General features: G+C 43.7%; 1 protein-coding gene across 10 annotated transcripts in view; it reads right to left on the reverse strand.

Moving 5' to 3' along the window:
- Positions 1–27687, reverse strand: part of LOC125449150 (gastrula zinc finger protein XlCGF7.1-like) — a 54684-nt gene that overhangs the window by 18434 nt on the left and 8563 nt on the right. Inside the window, exon 1 of one of the 10 annotated variants that reach the window (XM_048524815.2) lies at positions 55–131. The exons of 6 other annotated variants lie outside the window; for them this stretch is intronic. Coding sequence is in view for 1 of the 4 variants with exons in the window: in XM_048524817.2 (XP_048380774.2) it covers positions 55–72 (18 nt within the window). In the remaining 3 variants the exon portion in view is untranslated. Of the gene's footprint in view, positions 1–54; positions 220–11563; positions 11749–27687 lie in introns of those variants that run through there. 3 more of the 10 variants (XM_048524814.2, XM_048524817.2, XR_009443137.1) reach the window with 3 other exon arrangements.

The raw sequence follows: 27687 nt of genomic DNA on the forward strand, positions 1-27687 counted from the left end.
TTAAGATTCCCTACATGCGCGCGCGCGCGCACACACACACACTCTGATACTCACCTCCTGCACCGTCCACATGGCAAAAAGAACTATGGCTGCCAGGACCTACTTTAAATATCTTCTGGCCTGTCACTCAAAGGCCCCTCTCCGCCCAAACCCCAACTCATCGAGTCAGCTCCCAGTTCTCTCTACCTACAGCACACCTCCCCCAGGTACGGGGTCCACCAAGAGACAGCTTCATGAGATTAGAGGGGAGAGAGAAGAGCTGCGAAAGAAAGCAACTGTTTAATCCAGACTGCCTGTCTATCCCTCCTCCCCCACCCCCTCACCTCACACATAGTGGCCCCAGACTCAAAATCCACACAAAGCTGCGGTTTCAAACCAGCAGCAACCGTAACGTGGTAGTCAGACGACAACGGAACACAGTCTTCTACAACTAATGGACACAAACTTACTCCACTCGGGAGCACAAGATTTTCACACGGATTAACAAAAGGTGTAAGTGGGACTAAATAGAACAAGTCAAAAAGTTTACCTTGAATGAGTTTAATTCCATAGATGAATCAGTCTGTTTTACAACGAATGGTCATTACAAGATCTATTGTGGGAAGTAACGAGTTAATTTTATAAATGAACTTGAGTTTCTTATCCCACTATTCCCCGCCCACCCCGGGCAGTCCCTTCAACCTAGCTGCAGTTCATTACTTTTAGCAGAAACGGACACAGTGGACATGAGATAAAGGGAACTGCAGATGCTGGAGAATCCAAGATAATAAAGTGTGAAGCTGGATGAACACAGCAGGCCAAGCAGCATCTGAGGAGCACAAAAGCTGACGTTTCGGGCCTAGACCCTTCATCAGAGAGGGTCTGATGAAGGGTCTAGGCCCGAAACGCCAGCTTTTGTGCTCCTCAGACGCTGCTTGGCCTGCTGTGTTCATCCAGCTTCACACTTTATTACAGTGGACATGATTTAATCATCGATTAAGAAATAAGTAAAAAAAAACAAATTGGTCTGACACAGCTCCATGGCAGGTGGGACTTTAAACCAGATCTTCGGCTGAGACAGATGATGTGGAGGTGCCGGTGTTGGACTGGGGTGAACAAGGACAAAAAAAAAATCGCACGGCACCAGGTTAAAGACCAACAGGTTAATTCGAAGACACAAGCTTTCGGAGTCTCACTCTTTCTGCATGTGTCAGTGAGACGATTGGCATCAGATACAGAATTTATAAGCAAAAGACCAAAGGGTATTAGAACTGATGCAAACTCAAGATTGCTATTAAATATTTAATCAGCTGGAAAGGATTAATATGCAAATTCGTGAATTTCTTTCAAGTCACTGCCCCGAGATAACTGAAGGTTTTACTAGTTCCCTCAGTTCACCAGAGGTGACATCCCGGGTCAGACTATGAATTGAATAGAATAATTTATTGCCACGTGTATTCAATGTAAAAATGCAGCAAAAATGTGCAACTTCACTGTACATACATAGCGCCATTCAGATTGACTTAGGAAAAGATTTTAATAAATAACAAAAGACTCAGAGCTTTCCAGCTCTCGCTATGCTTCCACCAGCGTCTCAGTCCCACCGGCCCACTCTAGATCCGCTGTCGCTGCAGGACACAACCTGCACGTTCAGCTCCTGCTATGTGGCTCCTGGTCACGATGCGGCTCCTTCCTGGGTTCTTAGGTAGTTAGTTAAAAGGAGAGGTGGGGTGGGATAGAGATAACAAGGTGTAGAGCTGGATGAACACAGGGGAACAGGAAGGCTGACGTTTCGAGCTTAGACCCTTCTTCAGAATTAAAATTACTACGGGTTGAGAAAAAAAAGAAGAAAACTAGTATGTGGATTGAAGCTCTGAAGGGAGCGACTTACCCGGCCACTATGTTGCCGGAACCTCATTTTAAGCGGAAGGTCTTGTTTAGAATCCGGCTGTGTATCTACTTGGAGTCAGGTTGGTTTTGTTCCCGAATAAGAAATTTATGAAAAGCCACATTGACTGTCTACAAATTGTAAGCTTTTTGAACAAAAAAGAATTTGTTTGCAATTATAAATCTGCAAATACAAATTCACCCAATAGGTTTTATGCGTGTGCGCACGTGTGTACAGGGAGAGAGCGTGTATAGTTTGGTGGAATTATTTATAGTTGAGGCCGTCCTCATAAGTACCGAACTTGGATGTCAGCCTCTGCGTGGCGACTCTGTTGTTGTCCCCACTGGGACGGAACATTGCTGTCTGGCTCAGAGATAGTAAGAACTGCAAATGCTAGAGTCAGAGATAACACAGTGTGAAACTGGAGGAACGCAGCAGGCAAGGCAGCATCAGAGGTTTCTGAGGAAGGGTCCCGACTGGAAACGTTAACCTTCCTGCTTCTCTGATGCTGATCGTTGCAAGGTGTCCATTCATGCATTGTCATAGCATCCGCATGGGTTCGCCGATATACCATGCCTCTGGGCATCCTTGCCTGCAGCATGTGAGATAAGACAGTGTTGGCCGAATCACATGAGTATCTGAGATGATGGGAACTGCAGATGCTGGAGAATCCAAGATAACAAAGTGTGAAGCTGGATGAACACAACAGGCCAAACAGCATCTTAGGAGCACAAAAGCTCGTCGAGGACCGAACAGTCAGCTTTTGTGCTCCTAAGATGCTGCTTGGCCTGCTGTGTTCATCCAGCTTCACACTTCGTTATCTCACATGAGTACTACTGTGCATGGTGTTGCCACGTGTGATGGTAGTGTCGATGTCGATAATCTGACATGTTTTACAGGGGTTGCCATGACAAGGTTATATGCTGTTGTGGTTGATATTATGCTAAAAAGCATTGACTGACCTGGGATGTCACCTCTGGTGTACTGAGGAAACTGGTAAAACCTTTAGTTATCTTGGGGTAATCTTGAAACAAATTCTTGAATTTGCATGTTAATCCTTTCCAATTGATTAAAGATTTAATAGCTATCTTGGGTTTGTTCAAAGCATTTGCTCAGTTCTACGACCCTTTGTTTTTTTTTGTTTACACTCTCTCACAGAGAGTCTGATGCCAACCCTCTGACACCTGAAGAAAGCGTGGGACTCCGAAAACTTGTGTCTTCAACTTAATCTGTTGGACTATGGCTGAGATGGGGGGACACTATACAGATTGCAGGACACATTGAGAGAGCGGTGAGCAAAACACATCGAACCTTGAACTTCATAAATCGAGATATCGATGGGAAAAAGATGCTGACCTCTTAAAAAAGCGCCCATTAGGACAGAACTAGAGTTTAGTCCCTGTATCATGACTGAAGTGTGAGTTTTGGACAGGAATAGAAATAAAAACCTACTTTCCGTTCGGCGATGGTTTATTCGCAAGGGGCGGGGCTGGAGGTTCGAGTTTAGGCAGCTGATCTTTCAACCGGAGATGGCGAGGGGCGGGGCGCAGAGCCCGACCAATCCGAAAGTGGGCAAGGCTGAACGTCCAACCTATCGGAGGGAATAGAGGGCGGGGTAGTGCTCCAACCAATCGGTGAGCGAGATGCGGGTCTGGAACCGTGGCTAGTGCGTGGGCAGTAGGCGTGCTGGGGCCAGACCAGTGTGTCCTGGGCTGTGGGGGAGAGGGAATTCGTTTCGTTCCATATCGGGAGAATATTTCCGAGATCAGTGTCACTGGAAAAGCTCCGAGAGATTCAAAATCGGGTGCACATCAGCGCCGGAGGATGTTTCTGGGTACCACTTTTGAGGAAGGAGAGACTGGACCTTCCTCGGGGGAGCAGCGCAGATTAATCGTAATGATGCTTGGACTCGAAGGTATTATAAGCAGTGGCTGCAGAAATCAGTCTCAGATTTCATAATGACCCAAAGAAGTAATTCAGCCTTCTTCATTCATGCCATCTTTCTGCACAGAAATACAGTCTCTCTATTTCGCCTGCACCCTTCCCAAAGCTCTGCCATATTATTTCCCTTAAATGGTTGTCTAATTTTATTTGTTATGTCATTGATTCCACCGGTAAAGAGAGAGAACTGTGTACTACCATTGTTTCTGCCGGGGGGGGGGGGGAAAGGACCTTTATTCCCCCCTGTAACTGTTGTTGCTGAAACAGCTCAGTTGGAAATATATTAGCTTGAAGATATAAAGGTTCCTGGTTCAATCCCACGTTTCACCAGTCATTTTAGGGCATTATGGTGGTTCGGTTATTAGCCCTGCTGCCCCATTCTCCCAATAACCTAGATTTCATTACCGACCCAGGTGAATACCTGTGTGAAGTTTGCACATTCTCCCAGCATCCATGTGGGTTTCTGCCAGGTGCTGGTGTTTTCTTCCATGGTTCAAAGACGTGCAGGTTAAGTGGACTGGCCATGCTAAAAATTTCCCTGTAGTATCCAGGGATGTGCAGTTGCGGTGGATAAGCTATGGTAGAATCCCATGTGGGTCAATGGAGATGTGGTGAGGAAGTGGAGGGTGGATGAGACTGGGTGGCACACTCTTGGACTGTCAGTGCAGACCTCGTGGGCTGAATGGCCTAGTGAATGGATTATACTGAATGGCACCGTAGTGATTCTGATTCTATCTCTTGCCCAACTTGGAGATGTTTGGGACCAATACACTACCCAACATTTCACAGCTTCCATAATACTCTTAGATGAGGGGTTTGAAGGCAGGGTAGCTAAAGATAGAAAATTATGTCGTGATAAAGATATGAGTTTGCACGCAGATATAGAAAGGGCAAAATACCTTACAGCTGGACTATAATGTAGGAAAATGTGAAGTCAGTCTCTTTGGCAGGTAGGGTAAATGAGAGCAGAATACTCCTTCAATGAAGAATGAGTGCAGAATTCTGAGGTCCAGAGGGATTTAGGGGTTATTAAGTATGAGTCACAAAGTTAGTATAACATGTCATCCTAGTCATACAGCATGGAAACAAATCCTTTGGTCCAAGTAGTCTATAGCAACCATGTTCCCAAACTAGTTTCACCTGCCTGCGTTTCATCCATATCTTTCCAAACCCCTCCTATTCACACACTTGTCAGATCATTCCCTGCACCAATCCTCTCAACTTATAAAGAGACTCCATACTTCTGGTCTCTGCGCCTTAGAAAAGAAATTTGCTGTTCACCTTATCTATGCTCCTCATGATTTTATAAACATCTATAAGCTCACCCCTCAACCTGCTGCACTGCAGTGAAAAATGTCCCAGCATACCCAGGCTGTCTTTTTCACACAAACCCTCCAATGCTGGCAACATCCTGGTAAATCTTTTCTGAATGCCCTTCATTTTAATAATATCCTTCCTATAACAGGGCAACCAGAACTGCATGCAGTTCTCCAGAAGAGGCCTCACCAACATCCTGTACAACTTCAATATGACAACTCCTCTACTCAAAGGTTTGTGCAATGAAGGTAAGCATGCTAAACACCTTCTTAACCATCCTGTCTACCTCTGCAAATTTCAAAGAATTTTGTACCCAAACCTGAGGTCTCTTTGTTCTACAAAGCTAGCCAGGGTTCCACTAATATTTGTATAAGTCCTGCCATTGTCTTTTTTAACCAAAATGCCATACTTCACATTTATCCAAAATGAACAAAATCTACCATTCCTCAGCTCATTGATCCAATTGATCAAGTTTTTTTTTGCAATCAAGAAGCTAATACAATATATCCGCTTTTATTAAAGAATTTGAGCATAAATGTAAGGATGTTCTTCTTCTTTTGTGCAGGGAATTGTTGAGACCATGTCTTGAATATCATGTGCAGGCTTTGATCTTCTGTAATTTATTGGAGTTGGTTCAGAGGAGGTTTAAGAGATTAAGATCAGTTCAGCAGGCAAAAAGGAAGAGGACGTGGGTTAGAACTGCTGATTTAAAACAGGAAAGTGATTGTGAGCAGGATATAAGCTCTGGTGAAGTAGAATCTGTATGGGTTGAGCTTAGAAACACCAATGAGCAGAAAGTCACTGTATACATACGTCAAACAGCAGTAAACATATTGCGGAAGGCATAAGAATGGAATTTAAAGATGCAAGTTCTGAAGTTATGGCTGTATTTATGAGTGACTTAAATCTGCATATAAATCTATTCAGTGGCAATACGATAGCAGAGTAATTCTCAGTGTAACTATGAAGCAGTTTTATGAACTAATACATTGAAGAAGCCAAAACAGAAGTTGCTGGAATGGCTCAGCAGGATGAATAGCTATTAACGGAGACTGTGGCTAACAATGGGTTGTAATGTAACAGCAGACTAAGTAATAACAAGGCCTGGTATGGGGATGTTGCGGTAAGGGTGTGGGAGAACTTAAGCCCTAAAGTTATTGAAATCGATATTGATTCCAGAAGGCTAAAGTGTCACCAAGTGGAAAATTAGGTGCTGTTCTTCCAGACTGCACTGAGCTTTGCTACAGTACTGCAATAAGCCTGAGACAGATGTTAGCTGGGGAACAGAGTGGTATACTAAAGTGGCAGACAACTGGAAGCTCAGGGTAATTTTTTTGTGGACAGACATAGGTGTCCTACGAAGCAGTCACCCAGTTTACATTTCGTTTCCCAAATGTACAGGAGACCACATTGTGGCCAGTGAATTAGCTTGTGGGAAGTGTAGGTAAAGCGCTGCTTCTCCTGGAAGGTATGTTTGGGCCCTTGGATACTGAGAAGGGAGGGCACAAATGGGCAGGTGTTACACCTCTAGTGAAGGACGAGTGGACCAGGACGTCCCTAAGGGAATGGTCCCTGCATACTTCTGACAAGGGAGAGAAAGGAAATGTGTGTCTGGAAGTGGCATAACACTGGTGATGGCAGAAATAGTGGCTAATGTTCCTCTGGATGTCGATGCTTGTGGGATGGAGGACTCTATCACTGTTGTGGTAAGTAACAGAGGGGTTTAGGGCTGAAGTGTGGGAGAAGGCTCAGATCTGGCTGAGGGCCCTGTCAACAACAGAACTGAGGAATCCTCAGTTGATGAAGACGGTGGATATTTTGAAGGGTCCCTTGTTGAAGTTGGCATCGTCATAACTGGGTGAATGGAAGAGAGCCTTTACAGGAAGTGGGATGTGAGGAGGTGTAGTCAAGGTAACTGTGGATGTCAGTGGGTTTCAAGTGGATATTGGTGGCCAGGTTACCCAGAGATAGAAACCGATGGCAAGGAAGGGAGGAGTCAGGGATGGAACAGGCAAAGGTGACAGTGGCGTGGAAACTGGAAGCAAAGTGGATAAACCTTTCCAAATCCAGATGAGAAGAAGCTACTGGCTATTGGGTAATGAGAAAAGAACAATTGATGATCAGGTTGAGCATGGTCCTTAAGGAAGAATGACTACAATAGGATCAAATTCTTCACTAAGATGGAGAGGGATGTTGTTTCCAAGACTAGTATCCTGTCATTATGGAAAGAAAATTATAATGGCATGAGATAGTCATGATCAATTGTTGATCAGTATTTAAATGGATGATAGGTAATGACAAACGTTTAAAGACCACATGGACAAGCTACAAAAGTTCGTCATCCCAGCCTGGCGTAAGAACAATACAGGAAATATGGTCAAACCATGGCAAAAAGAGAAAAATGATAGTATTAAGAGCAAAGAAAATTACAGCACAGGAACAGGCCCTTCGGCCCTCCAAGCCTGTGCCGATCGAGATCCTCTGTCTAACCTGTCATCTATTTTCTAAGGGTCTGTGTCCATTTGCTCCCCACCCATCCATGTACCTGTCCAGATAGCTCTTAAAAGACCCCAACGTCTACCACCTCCACTGGCTACACGTTCCAGGCACCCACCACCCTCTGCGTAAAGAACTTTCCACGCACATCTCCCTTAAACTTTCCTCCTCTCACTTTGAACTCATGACCCCTCATAATTGAGTCCCCCACTCTGGGGAAAAAGCTTCTTGCTATCCACCCTGACTATACCCCTCATGATTTTGTAGACCTCAATCAGGGCCCCCCTCAATCTCCGTCTTTCTAATGAAAATAATCCTAATCTACTCAACCTCTCTTCATAGCTAGCACCCTCCATACCGGTCAGCATCCTGGTGAACCTCCTCTGCACCCTCTCCATCTTTTTGGTAATGTGGCGACCAGAACTGTCCACAGTACTCTAAATGTGGCCGAACCAAAGTCTTATACAAAAGTAACATGACCTGCCAACTCTGGTGCTCAATACCCCGTCCGATGAAGGAAAGCATGCCGTATGCCTTCTTGACCACCCTATTGACCTGTGTTGCCACCTTCAGGGAACAATGGACCTGAACACCCAGATCTCTCTGTTCATCAATTTTCCCAGGACTTTTCCATTTACTGTATAATTCCCTCTTGAATTAGATCTTCCAAAATGCATCAACTCGCATTTGCCCAGATTGAACTCCATCTGCCATTTATCTGCAGTCTCTCCAGTCTATATATTCTGCTGTAATCTCTGACAGTCCCCTTCACTATCTGCTACTCCACCAATCTTAGTGTCATCTGCAAACTTGCTGATCAGACCACCTACACCTTCCTCCAAATCATTTACGTATATCACAAACAACAGTGATCCCAGCACAGATCCCTGTGGAACACAACTTGTCACAGGTCTCCAATTTGAGAAACTCCCTTCTACTACTACTCTGTCTCCTGTTGCCTAGCCAGTTTTTTTATCCATCTAGCTAGCACACCCTGGACCCCATGTGACTTCACATTCTCCATCGGCCTGCCATGGGGAACCTTATCAAACATCTTACTGAAGTCCATGTATATGACATCTGCAGCCTTTCCCTCATCAACTTTGTCACGTCCTCAAAGAATTCTATTAAGTTGGTGACCTTCCCTGCACAAAACCATGTTGCCTATCACGGATAAGCCCATTTTCTTCCAAATGGGAATAGATTCTATCCCTCAGTATCTTCTCCAGTAACTTCCCAACCACTGACATCCGGCTCACTCGTCGATAATTACCTGGATTATCCTTGCTACCTTTCTTAAACAAGGGGACAACATTAGCAAGTCTCCAGTCCTCTGGGACCTCACCCATGTCTAAGGATGCTGCAAAGAAATTTGTTAAGGCCCTCGCTATTTCCTCTCTCGCTTCCCTCACAAAACCTGGGATAGATCCCATCTGGACCAGGGGACTTGTCCACCTTAATGTCTTTTAGGGTGCCCAACACTTCCTCCTTCCTTATGTCAACTTGACCTAGAGTAAGCAAACATCTATCCCTAACCTCAACATCTGTCATGTCCCTCTCCTTGGTGAATACTGATGCAAAGTACTCATTAAGAATGTCACCCATTTTCTCTGACTCAGTGCATAACTTTCCTCCTTTGTCCTTAAGTGGGCCAACCCTTTCTCTAGTTACCCTCTTGCTCCATATATATGAATAAAAGGCTTTCGGATTTTCCTTAAACATGTTTGCCAACAATATCCCATGTCCTCTCTTAGCCCTCTTAATCCCTCATTTCAGATTCGCTCTACATTCCCCATATTCTTCCAAAGCTTTGTCTGTCTTCAGTCACCTAGACCTCATGTATGCTTCCTTTTTCACTCTTGGCTGGTCTCACAATTTCACCTGTCATCCATGGTTCCCTAATCTTGCCTTTTCTATTCCTCATTTTCACAGGAACATGTCTCTCCTGCATGCTAATCAACCTCTCTTTAAAAGCCTCCCACATATCAAATGTGGATTTACCTTCAAACAGTCCCTCCCAATCAACATTCCCCAGATGCTGCCGAATCTTGGTATATTTGGCCTACCCCAGTTTAGAACTCTTCCTTTAGGACCACTCCCATCTTTGTCCATGAGTATTGTAAAACTTACGGAATTGTGATCGCTATTTCCAAAGTAGTCCCCTACTGTAATTTCAACCACCTGGCTGGGTTCATTCCCCGACACCAGGTCCAGTATGGCCCCTTCCCGAGTTGGACTACGTACATACTGCTCTAGAAAACCCTCCTGGACACACCTTACAAATTCTGCTCCATCTTGACCCTTAACACTGAGTGAATCCCAGTCAATGTTGGGAAAATTAAAATTTCCCATCACCACCACCCTGTTTCTCCTACACCTTTCCATTATCTATTTACATATTTGTACCTCTATCTCACGCTCACTGTTGGGAGGCCTGTAGTACAGCCCCATCATTGTTACTGCATCCTTCCTATTTCTGAGTTCTGAGTTAAATTTAAGGAAGCATCATACAAATTGGCCAAATAAAACATCGGACCTGAGGATTGGGAACAGGCTAGATTTCAGCCAAAGGAGTCAAATGGATTGATGAAGAGGGAGAAAATAAGAGTATGAGAGTATGCTTGCAGGGTTCATACAAATAAAACATTGTTTAAGTTCATTTACAGGATTTGCATTACTAGCTAAGCCAGAATTTGTTGCCCATCCAGTCAGGAGTCAACTGTGGGGCTGGAATCATACAGGCCAGACCAGGTAAAGGATGACAATTTCTTTTCCTAAAGGACATTGGTGAACCAGATGCGTTGTTTCCTGATGATCAACAACAGTTTCATGGTCTTCATTAAATTGTTCATTCAAGATTGACAGTAAAAGAATAGTAAAGATGAATAAACGGTCTCCTACAATCAGAAACAGGGGGATTTCTAATGATGTACAAAGCGATATCTTAAAAAAAAGGACATAAATAACATCTCAAAAATAATGCCGATCACAGGGCCGAATGGGAAGGAAGAAGTGAAAGAAATTAGTAATATTAGGAAAATGATATTGGGGAAAATAGTAGGATTAAAAGCAGAGAAATCCCCAGAGCCTCATAACCTCCATCTCAGAGTACCTAAAGAAGTGGCCCGAGAAATAGCAGATGTGTTAGGGGTTATCTTCCAAAATTCTCTAGATTCTGGAAGAGATCCTAGGGACTGGAGTGTAGCTACAATAACTCCAGTATTTAAAAAGAAAGACAGAGAGAAAACAGGGAATTTGCTTGATGCTAGTTAAGGGGAAAATGCTTGAGTCCACTACAAAAGATGTAATGACAGAGTACTTGGAAGATAGTGACAAGATCAGATGGGGGCAGCGGGGCCTTTTCAAATGTATTAGATCTCTGAGATTCTTTGTTGCGTATGAATTGCCTCCAAGCCATTCACCATCCTGACTTGGAAATATATTGACATTCCTTCTCTATTGTTGGGTCAAAAACCTGAATTTCCTCCCTAGCAGCATTTTGGGTATAGCACATTTCACCTGTAGCACATGGACTGCAATGGTTCAAGAAGGCAGCTCACCATCACCTTCGCAAAGGCAACTAGGGCCAGCTGGTGATGCCTGCATTCCATGATTGAATTTTTAAAAAAAGATGTTTTCAAGGTCACGTTTAACATGGAATTGACGCCTAAATCAATCGGCTATGAAGTCTGAGGCTCAAGGGGCCGAATGGGTACTTCTGTTCCTATTTCATAATTTCCCCACCCCTTCTATCAAAATGCATCATCTCACCAGGAATGCTGCATCCCCTGGAATTTAGAAGATTGCGGGATGATTTGATTAAAAATTTTAAAGATGTCAATTGAAGTTGGTCAGGTACATAGAAAGGAACTATTTTCAGACGGTGGGTGAAATGGGAACTCAAACACACTCCTCACCCGAAGTAACCCAACAAGACTCAAGTTTCTTTGTTCACTGGTTTATTCGAACATATGACAGAGGAATGGGAGTAGGCCACTTGGTTGTTCGAGCCTGCTCTGCCACTCAGTAGGATCATGGTTGATCTGATTTCAACCTCACATCTACGTGCTTGCATCTCCCCAAGAATCTTCCGTCATCTTGATCATCAAGAATATGTCTGCCTCTGCCTTAAAAAAAATTCAAGATTCTGCTTTCACTGTCTTTTCTGGAAGTGAATTCCAAAGATACCAAGCCCTCACAGAAAATAAATGTTTGCTGTCTTCCTAGGTTTTAAATGGTCTCACCTTTAATTTTAAACAATAATCTTTACTTCTAGATTCTCCCAGTACCTGCCTGATTTGGTCCCTTCGGGATCTTTCATGTTTTACTTCAGTCTCCCCTTTCTCTTCTGAAATCCAGAGGATATGGGCATAGCCTGTCTAGTCTTTCCCCATAAGGCAATTCTCTTATTCCAGGCATTAGTCCATTGAACCTCCTCCAAACTGCTTCCAATGTATTAACAACATCTCATAAGTAGTGACCAGTACAAAACACAGTATTCCAGATGCAGTCTCATCAGTACGCAGGGGGGGATTGTACATATCTGAAGGGGGCACATTAATTCCCACTTGCTAACAGTAATACTTTTTCAGCACGACCAGGTCATTTACATTTATGCAATTACAGACAGACACAGGTTATGATCAGCCAGTTGTATAGTTTGTATTGTTACACAGACTGCATTGTTGTTGTATCACTCAAACCGCTCACTGGCTCTGCAGAAATAACGACAGCTGCAGCCAGTTGACACAGCCTGGTTTGTCCTTAATTTTTCAACTTCTGTCCTTTCAAAGACATTAGTGATCCAGGTGGGTTTTTATGACAATCCAGCAGCTTTCATTCCACTTCCGGCTTTCAATTTATTTTACAGGTAATTAGAAAGGAAGCTCAAATCAAACATGAGATCAAGAGCTGTTGGCAATGCTCAACTCTCAGGGGCTGAATGTGATTGACCCTTGAACTTGGAAAGAAAAATCATCGTTCACAGCGAAGAGAAACCAAGCATGTGGTCTGTGTGCGGACAGTGCTTCAGTCCATTATCTGGCCTGTCAAAACGTAAACGTGATCTCAACAAGGAGACAACAATGATATTAAACAGCATTTGCTTGGCAATATCGTGCTTGTGGATCTCAGTGTGAGCTAAGGTTCACTCCAGATCTCCCTACATTCTTGGTCAAACATAGGACAACTAGCTGAATTCTAGAGGTGCCAGCGACTATCCTCTACATTTAGGCTCCATTTGACAGACTATTGTATCAAGCAATCGTAAAATTAGAGTCAATAGAAAATATTAATGTGATTGTGAGTTTTTACAAATGTCAAGTCTTCAGACTTATGTGGATCATAAAATGAATTGTACCAGATATGTGGAAGAGGTATGTGAATCTAGCTGGGGAGACATTCTGCCATTAATAGCTCAAAATAGAACGTTAATACATTTTCATGTCACAGCAGCTACATCTAATATTGGTATAAAATAAACTTTTTTTGCAGTAAATGATTGATATGAACAGGATGCTGTTCTCTACTTTCAACAAATAATGCACTTTTGTATTATCTTCAGAGCTTGTCTGTCCCCACCACTTGCTCACAGCACCCATGCCTTCCTCCAGAAGTAACACTTGTGACTATCTTAAAATATACAGATGATCTCTGAACCCTAAGTAACTGCTGACTTCGCTGTTCTTGATATGCAACTTTGACTCCCAGAAGCCTGTGCATCATCTTCAAAGCACAAGTCTGGAATGTAATGGGACACTGTCCAATTGCTTGGATGGTTGAAGCTCCAACAACGCTCAAGAAGCTCAAAACAGTTCAGGACAACTCAGTGCACTGAACTGGCAGCGTATTCAGTACTTCCAATATTTACTCCCTTCACTACTGAGGCACGGTGGCAGCAGAATACACCATCTATAAGATGCACTGGAGGAACTCACTCAGCCCATAAACCTGGAAGAACAAGAACAGAAGATTTAAGGATAGTAGTGGGAAGTTGTGTGTGGAGTCAGAGGAGATAGGGGAAGCACTAAATGAATATTTTTCGACAGTATTCACTCTAGAAAATGACAATGTTGTCGAGGAGAATACTGAGATACAGGCTACTAGACTAGGTGGGATTAAGGTTCACAAGGAAGAGGTATTAGAAATCTTTCAGAGGGTGAAGATAGATAAGTCCCCTGGGCCGGATGGGATTTATCCTCGGATCCTCTGGGAAGCCAGGGAGGAGATTGCCGGGCCTTTGGCATTGATCTTTAACTCGTCATTGTCTACAGGAATAGTGCCAGACGACTGGAGGATAGCAAATGTGGTTCCCCTGTTCAAGAAGGGGAGTAGAGACAACCCTGGTAATTATACCAGTGAGCCTTACCTCAGTTGTTGGTAAAGTGTTGGAAAAGGTTATAAGGGATAGGATTTATAATCATCTAGAAAAGAATAAATTGATTAGGGAAAGTCAGCACGGTTTTGTGAAGGGTAGGTCGTGCCTCACAAACCTTCTTGAGTTCTTTGAGAAGGTGACCAAACAGGTAGATGAGAGTAAACTGGTTGATGTGGTGTATATGGATTTCAGCAAGGCGTTCGATGAGGTTCTCCACAGTAGGCTACTGTACAAAATGCAGAGGAATGGGATTGTGGGAATTATAGCAGTTTGGATCGGAAATTGGCTTGCTGAAAGAAGACAGAGGGTGGTAGTTGATGGGAAATGTTCATCCTGAAGACCAATTACTAGTGGTGTACCGCACGGGTCGGTGTTGGGTCCACTGCTGTTTGTCATTTTTATAAATGACCTGGATGAGGGCGTAGAAGGATGGGTTAGTAAATTTGCAGACGACACTAAGGTCGGTGGAGTTGTGCATAGTGACGAAGGATGCTGTAGGTTGCAGAGAGACATAGATAAGCTGCAGAGCTGGGCAGAGAGGTGGCAAATGGAGTTTAATGCAAACAAGTGTGAGGTGATGCACTTTGGTAGGAGTAACCAGAAGGCAAAGTACTGGGCTAATGGTAAGGTTCTTGGTAGTGTCGATGAGCAGAGAGATCTCGGTGTCCATGTACATAGATCCTTGAAAGTTGCCACCCAGGTTGACAGCGTGTTAAGAACGCATGCAGTGTTTTAGCTTTTATTAATAGAGGGATCGAGTTCTGGAACCAAGAGGTTATGCTGCAGCTGCACAAAACTCTGGTGCGGCCGCACTTGGAATATTGCGTACAGTTCTGGTCACTGCATTATAAGAAGGATGTGGAAGCTTTGGAAGTGGTGCAGAGGAGATTTACTAGGATGTTGCCTGGTATGGAGGGAGGGTCGAACGAGGAAAGGCTGAGAGACTTGAGGCTGTTTTCGTTAGAGAGAAGGTTGAGAGGTGACTTAATTGAAACATATAAAATAATCAGAGGGTTGGATAGGGAGAGCCTTTTTCCTAGGATGGTGATGGTGAGCACGAGGGGGCATAGCTTTAAATTGAGGGGTGAAAGATATAGGACAGATATCAGAGGTAGTTTCTTTACTCAGACAGTAGTACGGGAATGGAACGCTTTGCCTGCAACGGTAGTAGATTCGCCAACTTTAAATACATTTAAGTCATCATTGGACAAGCATATGGACGTACATGGAATAGTGTCAGTTAGATGGGCTTCAGATTGGTATGACAGGTCGGCACAACATCGAGGGCCAAAGGGCCTATACTGTGCTGTAATGTTCTATGTTCTATGTAGAAGATGTTTTGAAACAACACCACGTACTAGTTCCCCTCCAAGGTGCATACCATCCTGAGTTGGAGTGGTGTCAGCGATGATCTCCCTGACTGGTGGAGCAGACGTGATGGGCCAATTGGCCTATTTCTGCCCTCTTTCTTCTGTCTTATGTCTTTTTGAGTTGACTAATGCAGTGACCGGAATTGTGTTCAGTGCTGTAGCTGTTTCCTGAATCAATGACAGCTAAAGTTCAGCATCATCTCCCTGCTGTTATCTTCCAGTTTGTGGTCAAAAACAGAAAGTACCCCAAAACGCTCTTGACTACCTAATTTTCCTGTCCAATGACCTTCTGGGATCTGTGAATGTCCACTACAAAGTCTGTTTTCTTCCTTTACACCACTCAGTGTTCTCACTTTTATTATTTATCCTCCCCAAACTCATTATTACTGATTTCTCTGGATTGAATTCCTGTTACCATTTTTCTTCCCAATTGTTTGATATCTCCCTGCAGCCTATAGCTTTCTTCATGGTTAACTACAAGACCAATTGTATCATCTGCAAAATTCTAAATATTGGCCCCCACAACTAATTCTAAACTATTGATCTGCATCAGAAAACAGTGGAACGCATAGAAGGCATGGTTAGTAAGTTTGTAGATGACACCAAAATTGGTGGCATTACTGACAGTGAAGAGTATTCTGTAAGATTACAAAGAGATTTGATGAAATGTGTCAATGGGCTGAAAAATAGCAGATGGAGTTCAATTTGGATAAATGTGAAATATTGCATTTTGGTACAACAACAAGGGTAAGCCTTATACAATCAGTGCTAAGTCTTGAGAAGTATTTAGGGATCTAGGGGTGCAGGTACATACCTCTTTGAAATTTGTGTCACATAAAGGCGTTTGGCATGCTTGCTTTCATTGTTCAATCCTTTTAGTACTGGAGTTAGGAAGTCATGTTGAGCGTTGTACAGGACATTGGTGAAGCCTTTTCTGGAATACTGTTTCCAGATATAGTCACCTATTTATAGGAAGGATATTATGAAGCTGGAGAGGATTCAGAAGATATTTACCAGGATGTTGCTGCGTATGGAAGATTTGTGTTATAAAGACTGGATAGGTTGGGACTTTTCACTGGAGAGATGACCTTTCGAAGTTTATAAAATAATGAGGGGTATGAATAAAGTTGATGATAGTTGTCTTTTCCCTAGAAGTGGGATATATTTTAAGATGAAAGGAGACAGATTTTAAAAAGATATGAGAGGCAAATCCTTTACAAAGAGGGTGGTTCGTGTTGAAATGAACTTCCTGAGGAAGTGGTGGATGTGGGTAAAATTATAAAATTTACAAGATATTTGGATAGGACGTGTATTTCGGAAAGGGTTGGAGGGGTAGTGGCCAGGAACAGGCAGTTTAGCTTTGGATTATGTTCAGCATGGACTGGTTGTAGACTGAAGGGTCTGTTTTCATGCTGTATGACTCGATGGAACAGGCACCCAGACACAGTTCATTCCTGGATAATAAAATGTGAGGCTGGATGAACACAGCAGGCCAAGCAGCATCTCAGGAGCACAAAAGCTGACGTTTCGGGCCTAGACCCTTCATCAGAGAGGGGGATGGGGGGAGGGAACTGGAATAAATAGGGAGAGAGGGGGAGGCGGACCGAAGATGGAGAGTAAAGAAGATAGGTGGAGAGGGTGTAGGTGGGGAGGTAGGGAGGGGATAGGTCAGTCCAGGGAAGACGGACAGGTCAAGGAGGTGGGATGAGGTTAGTAGGTAGCTGGGGGTGCGGCTTGGGGTGGGAGGAAGGGATGGGTGAGAGGAAGAACCGGTTAGGGAGGCAGAGACAGGTTGGACTGGTTTTGGGATGCAGTGGGTGGGGGAGAAGAGCTGGGCTGGTTGTGTGGTGCAGTGGGGGGAGGGGATGAACTGGGCTGGTTTAGGGATGCAGTGGGGGAAGGGGAGATTTTGAAACTGGTGAAGTCCACATTGATACCATATGGCTGCAGGGTTCCCAGGCGGAATATGAGTTGCTGTTCCTGCAACCTTCGGGTGGCATCATTGTGGCAGTGCAGGAGGCCCATGATGGACATGTCATCTAGAGAATGGGAGGGGGAGTGGAAATGGTTTGCGACTGGGAGGTGCAGTTGTTTGTTGCGAACTGAGCGGAGGTGTTCTGCAAAGCGGTCCCCAAGCCTCCGCTTGGTTTCCCCAATGTAGAGGAAGCCGCACCGGGTACAGTGGATGCAGTATACCACATTGGCAGATGTGCAGGTGAACCTCTGCTTAATGTGGAATGTGTAATGCGGCTTCCTCTACATTGGGGAAACCAAGCGGAGGCTTGGGGACCGCTTTGCAGAACACCTCCGCTCAGTTCGCAACAAACAACTGCACCTCCCAGTTGCAAACCATTTCCACTCCCCCTCCCATTCTCTTGATGACATGTCCATCATGGGCCTCCTGCACTGCCACAATGATGCCACCCGAAGGTTGCAGGAACAGCAACTCATATTCCGCCTGGGAACCCTGCAGCCATATGGTATCAATGTGGACTTCACCAGTTTCAAAATCTCCCCTTCCCCCACTGCATCCCTAAACCAGCCCAGTTCATCCCCTCCCCCCACTGCACCACACAACCAGCCCAGCTCTTCCCCCCCACCCACTGCATCCCAAAACCAGTCCAACCTGTCTCTGCCTCCCTAACCGGTTCTTCCTCTCACCCATCCCTTCCTCCCACCCCAAGCCGCACCCCCAGCTACCTACTAACCTCATCCCACCTCCTTGACCTGTCCGTCTTCCCTGGACTGACCTATCCCCTCCCTACCTCCCCACCTACACCCTCTCCACCTATCTTCTTTACTCTCCATCTTCGGTCCGCCTCCCCCTCTCTCCCTATTTATTCCAGTTCCCTCCCCCCATCCCCCTCTCTGATGAAGGGTCTAGGCCCGAAACGTCAGCCTTTGTGCTCCTGAGATGCTGCTTGGCCTGCTGTGTTCATCCAGCCTCACATTTTATTATCTTGGAATCTCCAGCATCTGCAGTTCCCATTATCTCTGATACAGTTCATTCCTGGTTGGGATAACAGGAGCAACATGGCAGAATCTAACCCCAGCTGTGATATGTGAACTTGCTGGTATCTCTGGAGGTTGTTTTTGTGAGTGATCTCTTACCACATATGAGGCTGATGAACAGCCTCTTCTCAGTGTGACCGAGTAAATGAGTTTACACCTGAGCGGGTAATTAAAACCTGTCCCACAATCCCCACATTTTCCTGGTTTCTCTGTTGGTGTCCTTGGGTCCACCCTGGATGGACCTATCAGTTGATCTACAAAGGCACTAGTTCCCAATTTCCCCTGTTGTAAATGTGTTTTTATTCTTGCTCATTTTCCCATGGGATGTGGGTATCACTAGCCAGGACAGTATTTGCTGTTCGTCCCTAATTAATGTTGAACTGATGTCAGAGGGTGGTATGGTGACTCAGTGGTCAGTACAGCTGCCTCACTGTGCCAGGGACCCAGGTTTGATCACAGCCTCAGGCGACTGTCTGTATGGAGTTTGCACATTCTCTTTCTGTGTGGACTTTCTCCCACAGTCCAAGGATGTGTAGTTTATGTGGATTAGCCATGGGAAATGCAGGGATATGGGATAAGGTAGTGGGTGTGGATCTGGGTGGGATGCTCTTAGGAGGCTGGGTGTGAACTCAATAGGCTAAATGGCCTGCTTCCACCCTGTAGGAATTCTCGGATTAAGGGTCAGGCATATTGTTGTGGTTCTGGTGTCATTTGTAGGCAGGACTGGGTTCAGACGGCAGATTTCCCCTCCCGAAGGGACATGAATGAATGGGGTTACAGGAAATCTCTGTTCCTGAGATAAGGTTTGCATGCCAGATTTCATTCATCGAATTTGAAAGTCACCAGTTACTAGTCCCAGACCTGAAGTATGACTAATTCAATACGTCATCACTACACTACATTCTCCGACTGATGTATTTACCGGGAGCAAGAAGCTGGCTTAGAACTTTGTCAGCAAAAGCAGCTGTTGTTGTGAAAGTGGCAAGCATCATTTTGTTTAATGTAAATAGCAGAGGCTGACTTTGATTAATCTACCTGAGTAATGAGCCAAGCTCCCTCCCCCGTGCCACTCTGCTGTCTGAGCAAGTACTGTTGCTGATTATTAATGATATTGTAAAATGAGACAACTATTCACTTTTCCCTCACCTCTGAACAGGAGCATTCGCAGCCTCAGTAGTCACAGAAGGGAAGCCACAGAATAGCTCTGCGTGCTCATTCTGAAGGTTGTATCTTCACGGGTGCAGCACTAAATTTCTCTGACTCTGGGTCTGGGAACTGGGATTATATGATTGTCGGCAACAGTGGGTATTTCCTTGTGTAAGGAAAATGCTGACGTAACTGACATTAAACTCTCTGAAGAAGGGTCTAGGCCCGAAACGTCAGCTTTTGTGCTCCTAAGATGCTGCTTGGCCTGCTGTGTTCATCCAGCTCCATACTTCATTATCTCAGATTCTCCAGCATCTGTAGTTCGCATTATCTCTGACTACCTGCAAAGACTTGTTATTCAGCCAGTCTACACTCTACTCATACCAATTGCACTTGATGCTTTTTATCACCTAGAATTCTCCCCCTATTGTCTGTCCGCCTATAAATTCTGTGTCAGTGCGCCTCTCTCCAGTTCACCTGAGAAAGGAGCAGTGTTTTGAAAGCTTGTAATTTTAAATAGACCTGTTGGACTATAACCTGGTGTTGTGAGACTTCCAAAAGCATCCGGAGCACGAAATTTCAACAATTCTCCTCAGTCGGAGTTCTCTCATCTCTGTCCGTTGCCTTGCAAGTATTCTTGTTGTGGGTAATGCACTTTTCTGTGGCTGGTGCTGCTCTTGGACATTGTACTTATTTGTATTTATCAACACAGTGTACATTGTGGCACTGTGATTGTTTCATGATGAGCACCCTGCGTTGTGGCCACAGCAAGCTCGCTTTGAGTCTGAGCCACTGTAGTGAATGCTTCTCCCCAGTTTATTCTCTGTCACACGTGCTAAAAGAATATGGTAAGGAAGCCTTTTTTTTAACATGAATATTTCTCCAAGGCGATTATTTTGCTCCTTCAAACCCCACTCTCTGGCAATCTATGGTTAATGCTTTAGAATTCAAAGGTGACTTTTTCCCCCCCTCCCACAGTCGCTAACCCTCCCTCCCTTTGTCTGCAACTTCACTGCAGCATCATCTCATCTCATATTCACTATCACATTGGCACTATTCAGTCTATTTCATTGTAGTCTCTGTTGCAGAGTTAACATCTCCCAATCCCACCATTGAGGACTTTAAGCCAGTCGATTCACTTAAATGTTGTGAGACCAAGCCTCAAATCTTTGTTGACACAGACTAATGCTTATTGGCACACCAGACACAAGGAAAACGCAGAAGAGTGCAAAAGGTCACAGAGCAAATAGACTTCTTTTTAGATATGTGGACTTTAGACACAGTTTCTGTGGCTATCTGCATTGTTTAACTCATTTGTGAATTCTTGTCTCATTTAGGATTTTGAAATCTCCCGCTCTGTTCATAATGTGAGTCACTAATATCTGCCCAGAAGAGAGTCGCCCGAATACTGACTCTGGGGAACAGTACTTAGCAACCTCCTCGAGTCTGGACAAACGCAAATGTCTGTGATTGTAATGTACAAATGTAAATACCTGGAGATGTAATAACATTTCTTTGAATAATTCAGTACCATATGACTTATATTCAGATTTATGAATATGTAATTCACATTCACGTTCCAGGGACCAGCATCATTGTTGCATCACAATAGTTGAAGGCCATCACTGCTCATGTAATATGGCGTCACAGTGTAGGTAGAAGCCCCAGGGACAGTTTATTAAAGAAAGCTCGCCGAGGGTCAGATAGCCCTGCATTGGGAAGCATTTGGCTGGCCAACCGCAAACATTTTACACGAACATTAGGTCTCCACAATTGGCAGTGAATGCAGGAGCAGTTGATTAGGTACTAAGGATATTGGCCAAAGGTAGTTAAATAGAGTTAGGCCGCAGATCAGCCATGATTTCATTGAATGGTGGAGCAGACGCGACAGGTTGAATGGCCTATTCTGGTTCCTATTTTCCTATAAACTTTTCTGTTTACTTGTCACACATTTTCGACCTCTAAATGGGGACATTGGCTGCAAGAAAATATTCTCGAATTATTGACCATTCTGTAAGTATTCAGTACATTTATGCCCAGTCATCTTATACCAATATTCTCATAACCACAATAACAACAGAATTAACTGACCATATTCCTAAATAATTCATTTGAAATCCGTACATTCTTCATTCCAAACAAGCTTTCTTCAGCTCCATAGGGAATAACACAGGGAAATGCAGAAAACAGCAATGCTCTACACTCTCCAATCTTCTGCTACTGACAACTGCAGCTTCCGTCAGTAGGCTATGGCCTTTGGCTTAAGATACTCCCACCTGGGTCATTACCTCTCAATACACCGAGCACAAACTCAGGAAAATGGAGGGAGATTATGTCTTGATCAGTAAATGTCTGAGCCGCATTTACAAAGTTCGCAAGTACAAAGTGAGTTATCTATAAAAGTCACTCACCACCTTTCTATAAGGTTTCAGCTGTGTAATTCCTTCATTTTAGTAAAATGCCAGCCATTGCAAATCTGAATGTGAGCACTGAAAACGTGTCAGTGAGTAACACATTTTTTGTTGCTTGTTTGTCAGGTTTGTCATTTAATTTTTGTTGGTTATTGAAGCCAATCTGTTTTCAAAATGAAGGCATAAATCATTAAATCCAGGCAAAGATGCTGATGAAACTGGATGTCAAGTTTGAGAAGGAAGCAAAAGTTGTGATTTTACTGATTATTGAACACAAAACATCAGAGCTGTCGGCCCTGGTAGTCAATTTATTTTTCTGCATGGCTTTTAAGCAGTAACCTCACTTTGATGAGAGATGTGGTTACAGCCTGGCTGTGTGTCCGGCAAGCTCAGTTGTAGAGCAAGGTTTTTAATATCAGATCATGTGTTTGATACCCACATTGGGCAATGTTCCTCTGAAACCTTGCTTTTTGTGTTGAACTATGGCACTTAATTCCACTGGCAGTGTCAAGTCATCAATTTCAAAGCAAGTTCTTCTCCTGTGTGGTTTTATTAATATCCCAGTTGTTGGTTTATAAGTTTAAAAACTGGGAATGACCGAGAAACAAGCTTGGAGGTGTGTCTTAATGTTCACTAAAATATAAAAGTGACAGATTCTACTTGTTCTAAGACCAATAAATGGCTCAATCACAGAATTAGAATGGCGTGTTGCTAGGTGAATCGATGGCAACACTCCTCCTATCAAAGAATACCCAAATAAGAATTTGATTCATACATTAGAACAAGGAAATTAGGGAACTCCTCTGGAAAATTCTTCACAGGAATGATGTGAGATGAAACATTGGACACTCCCTGTTTAAGAGTAATAGCGATAGTGGGATGATCATTCCTTGGATTCACGAATGTTTGAATATGGCCGAGTGAGAGCGCGATGAAGCTGCCAGTTGCTCCAGAAGGATAAGTAAACATGTTGTGCAAGTCTCTTTCAAACCCCAGTAGGGAATTTATTTCTCCCTCTGTGTACACAGCGGGGTGGGACTACAGCTCCCAGAACTGGACAAGGGCTAAAGGCTAACCACCATCTTTATTAATTAAAGAAAGAAAGCAAGAAAGCAAGAAAGCAAGAAAGCAAGAAAGAAAAAGAGGAAGAGCTCTGAAGAAGTTAGACTCAGATGTTCACTCTCTTTCTCTCTCCACAGGTGCTCATATCTGATGAGTTTCTCCACATATTTTATTTCATTTCAAATTATCGTTTTATTGCCATCATTCGCATATTGAAATTGTTTGAATCTCTAAAGTTCCTTCTATTCAAAGCTTTGATCTTGCATCTTCCGTGTCTCCTATTCTGCCCTTTCAGAATACGTCTTGTTCATCTTCAACTCATTGGCCTTATTCCCATTAAAACTGTCAACGATCCAACTCCGCCATATTCACTGATATTGTAATGGTCCTCTCTCTCTCTCTCTCTCTCTTTTTCCTCTCTCTCCCCTTTAGATCCACTGTCAGCATCTATCCTTAAACGCCGTCCACCACCGTCCTCACAGACTACTGCCCCATCTGATTGTGACCATACATCCAAATCACCCCAGTACCAGATATGCCAATCTCCAGATCACCACCTTTAACCACCTCATACTAGCTCACCTGCAGCTGAAACGCTGATCGATGCCTGTGTTAGTTTTAGGTTTAATGATTCTAATATATTCCTGACCCACCTCTCACATTCACCACAACCCACTTAGAAATGTGAGACTGTCCAAAACTCTGCTGCCAATTTGCTTCCTCGCATCAGTCCTGTTCATCCATCATCCCCTGTATTCGCTGAAATAAACTGGCTCCTGGTTAAGTTATATTGCAGTTTAAAATTGCTTCATTTCACATGCCACGCGGCCTCACCCCTCTCTATCCCTGTAAGGTGGGAAACAGAGGAGTGAACACAGTTCAGGGTGTATTTCCCTCACTCATGGCCTCACCCCTTCCTCCTTCTGAGATGTAGAGCATAAGAGGTTAATACAGCTTTTTTTGTTATGTAATTGGACTTTATGTAACCCGCGCCATGGACTGATTACAATGAGAGCACTTCACAAAAGTGAACAACCTTGCATATCAGATCGAGGACTGACGGGCAGAGTTACTGAGATTAGACATGGCTTGAATCACTGAGATCAACATACCCTGTGCCAACTCAAACCGGATAGAAAACTTCAAAATCAATACTCTTGGATTGTAGTTAAACTCATGTGGAATATTTCTGAGTTGGTGCAGTGGACAGATCGGTGGCAGATGAGATTCAATGCAGGGAAGTGTGCGGTGATGCGCTTTGGTCACAAGATTGTTGAAAAGCTGATCTAAAATAGGGAGCACAATTCTAACAATGGTACAGCAACAGAAGAACATGGATGTATACGTACATGATTGAAGGTGGCAGGACAGGTCGAGAGAGAGAGAAGGTAATGAAACATACAATATTTTCAGCGGCATGGAATACAAGAGCAGGGAGGTAATGTTGAAGTTATACAAGACACTTTTTAGATGTCAGCTTGAGTATTGTGTAGTTGTGGATGCCAAATTATAGGTAAACTATGAATGCACCGGAGAGAGTGCTGAAGTGATTTAACAGATTTGTTCCAGGAATGAGAATCATCAGTGGTGGTGATAAGATTGAACAAGCTGGAACTCTTCTCCTTAGAAAGAAGAACACTGAAAGGAGTTTGATGCAAGTTTTAAAAATCAAAAGCAGGCTGGATAGAGTAGATAAGGAGAAGCTGTGCCCACTTGTTTAGAAAAAAAGAAAGAGGGCATAGATTTAAAGCATTGTGTAAAGAAATGAGGGTGGTGCCAGAAAAAGCTTTTTCACGTAGCGAGTAGTAAGGGTCTGGAATGCGCTGCCTGGAAATGTGTTGGAGGCAGGTTCAATTGAGTCTTTCCAAAAGAGATTGAATGATTGTATGAATAGAAATGGTGTGGAAAGATATGGGGAAAAGGCAATTGATTGACATTTTAGAATAGAAGTGGTGCAGGCATGATGGGCCAAACGGCCTGTTTCTGTGCTGAAACAATTCCATGATTCTATGAAGTGAAATTAGAATAACATTGTGATATGCTAGACTGAAACTGACAGACAGTGTGATGGAGCGGGAAGTGTACTGAAACTGACAGAATAGTGAAACAGAGATTGTGTACTAAAGAGGTTCAGAAAGGAACTGTTGAGTTGGGAACAGTCTGTAATAATTTGGTATTTTTATCCACATTTGCATTTTTTACAGTTGACTAAAGAGAGTTATGACAATTAGTACATCTAGTGTGAAAGAGAAGTGGTGGTTAGCAAGAAAGTGCTGTACAATACAACAGAATGCATTACACAGGGAAACAAACCCTGTTATTAAACTGATAACTGGAAATGGAAATCAACGGAGACAGAAAATAGTAAAATAAGTGACAATGAAGCAGGAAGTGAGTTACTTAGAAGTGGTGTCAACACCAAGAAAAAGAGAGATGGATGAACAATGGACTGAAACAGTAGCTAGACTCCAATCCAATAGAGTGGTTGAAAGGATTAAACGAACTTTGAAGAATACACTGGCCAGAAACCACTTGGCTGATGGTGCTTCCTTATGTCCTGATGATAGTAAGAAGCACTGTAGCTTCCTATAGAGGACTGAGACAGAGGACCTCCCACAGTCCAAAGATGTGCAGAGTAGATGGATTGGCCATGCTAAATTGCCTGTAGTGTTCAGGGTGTGTGGGTTATAGGGGGCTGGGTCTGGGTGGGATGCTCCAAAAGGGCAGTGTGGACTTGTTGGGCTAAAGGGCCTGTTTCCACACTGTAGGGAATCTAATATAATCTTACCTCTAATAGGTTAATGGTGGATTGAGAGATATGAAGACACTGCTACAAATAGACCTATCTGAGCCAGAAGTAGATGGAATAATGAAAGAAACATGGGAACAACAGCTGGCCAAGAGTATAAAAAAGTGACTTGCAGCCACAAGTAACATGGGAATGAAGAAACAATATTTTAAGGCCCACTTTAACTCTAAGACAAACCCAGTGGAGCTGCAGGTGGGGCAATTGATAATCATACCTGTACATTAAACAGCATCCTTCGCTAGCTTTGCAAACCGTTTGAAAGGCTTGCTTTGTCAATCACATCAGTATACAAGGTGCAAACAGCCCCTAACTAGAGTGGCTGGTATCATAGTAACCAGTGAAAATCATTTGGAGGGGGGCCAGATAATTATCATTTACACATAATGTTGGAAGAATGTGATGCCCCAAAGTTAGGAAACTTAGAGTGGAACTGGTTTGAAACCCAGGCCAGGGTATTCATGGGACCAAAACAACCGGAGCAAAATGTACATCCATTACCTCTTAAGCCTGAGGAGTCCGTCTGACCCCTAAGGAGTTATCAACGGAAATGAAAAAGAAGGAACAATGAAAAGAGGAATTCAATGGATGAAACATCCACCCTCCAACCAAATGGATGAGGGGAAGTAATGGAAAGCTGGAACCGGCCTTTGACGTACATGAATTGGCTGAGAAGATTAACACTCTAAATACAATTACAGGTATAGACCAAACCATAAATAAGTGCAGAAACTATGCTTGTTTCACAGGAAACTAAGATAATATGATAAAATAGAGGAAGACACTGACATGGGAAAATTGATGGTCATTGTCATCTTCCTTGGAATTGCGACTACTGTACCCGCAAAATCCTGGGATAAGCGGCTGGCAGACTTGACTTATGGAGGGGCGGGGATGGTGATGTTCGAGTGTGAGTGAAAACATTAAATATTTGAACAAATGTCATGGTAACAATCACGTATTAGGATAAGATGTGGGTCCCCACCAAGAAGACCATTAATAAACATGTAGAATTAGACCCTATATATACACAGCACTGCAAAGAAAAACCAGAAATGAGGTAAGCAACTCCAACGGACCCCAGAATTTATATAATAAGCAGGAAAACATAATAACGCTTCACTAGAGGCTGCACTGATGATGCTGCCCAGCAGGGTAATGAAATGTCAGCAAACTAACGAACCAGCTTGGTGAACAAATCAACCACAGAGCCTTAGCCCTTCAACTTGGCTAACAAGTTTGAGATACTTGCTCCCTCTGTGGATGAGACGGGGGCTGTAGAGAGGATGAGCAAACTGACCACAGCATGTGACAGAGAGTGCCATTCAAAAGGGGATGTGGAGAAAAGAGAAATGTAGTTGTAATCAGGGAGAATGTAGTCAGGGAAATAGATACTCTTCTCTGTTGCCAGAATTGAAAGTCCTTACGGTTGTGTTGCCTGGCTGCTGCCTGTGTTCAGGATATCTCATCTGGGATGCAGAGGAACTTGCAGTAGGAGCGGAACGACCTAGTTGTTGATATAGGCAGAAAGAGGAAAGAGGGTCTGCTGAAGGAATATGAGCAGCTTGGGGCTAAGTTAAAAAAACAGAACCAAAAAACGTCATAATCTCTGGATTACTACCTGAGCCATAAGAAAATTGGTATAGAGTCAGCAAGATGAAAGAGGTAAATGCGTGGCTGAAAGATTAGTGTGGAAGAAATGTGTTTGAATTCATTGAATGTTGGAATAGTACTGGGGAAGGGAGGGCCCATTCAGATGGGATGGGCTCCACCTGAAACACACCGGGACCAAAGTCCTGGTGAATCACACAAATGAGGCCTGTGGATAGGACTTCAAACTAAATCATCTGGGTTGGTTCCAGTTTCATAGAAAATTGTGGGAA

The sequence above is a fragment of the Stegostoma tigrinum genome, chromosome 43 (genome assembly GCF_030684315.1).
Source record: "Stegostoma tigrinum isolate sSteTig4 chromosome 43, sSteTig4.hap1, whole genome shotgun sequence".
In the NCBI taxonomy this organism is placed as follows: domain Eukaryota; kingdom Metazoa; phylum Chordata; class Chondrichthyes; order Orectolobiformes; family Stegostomatidae; genus Stegostoma; species Stegostoma tigrinum.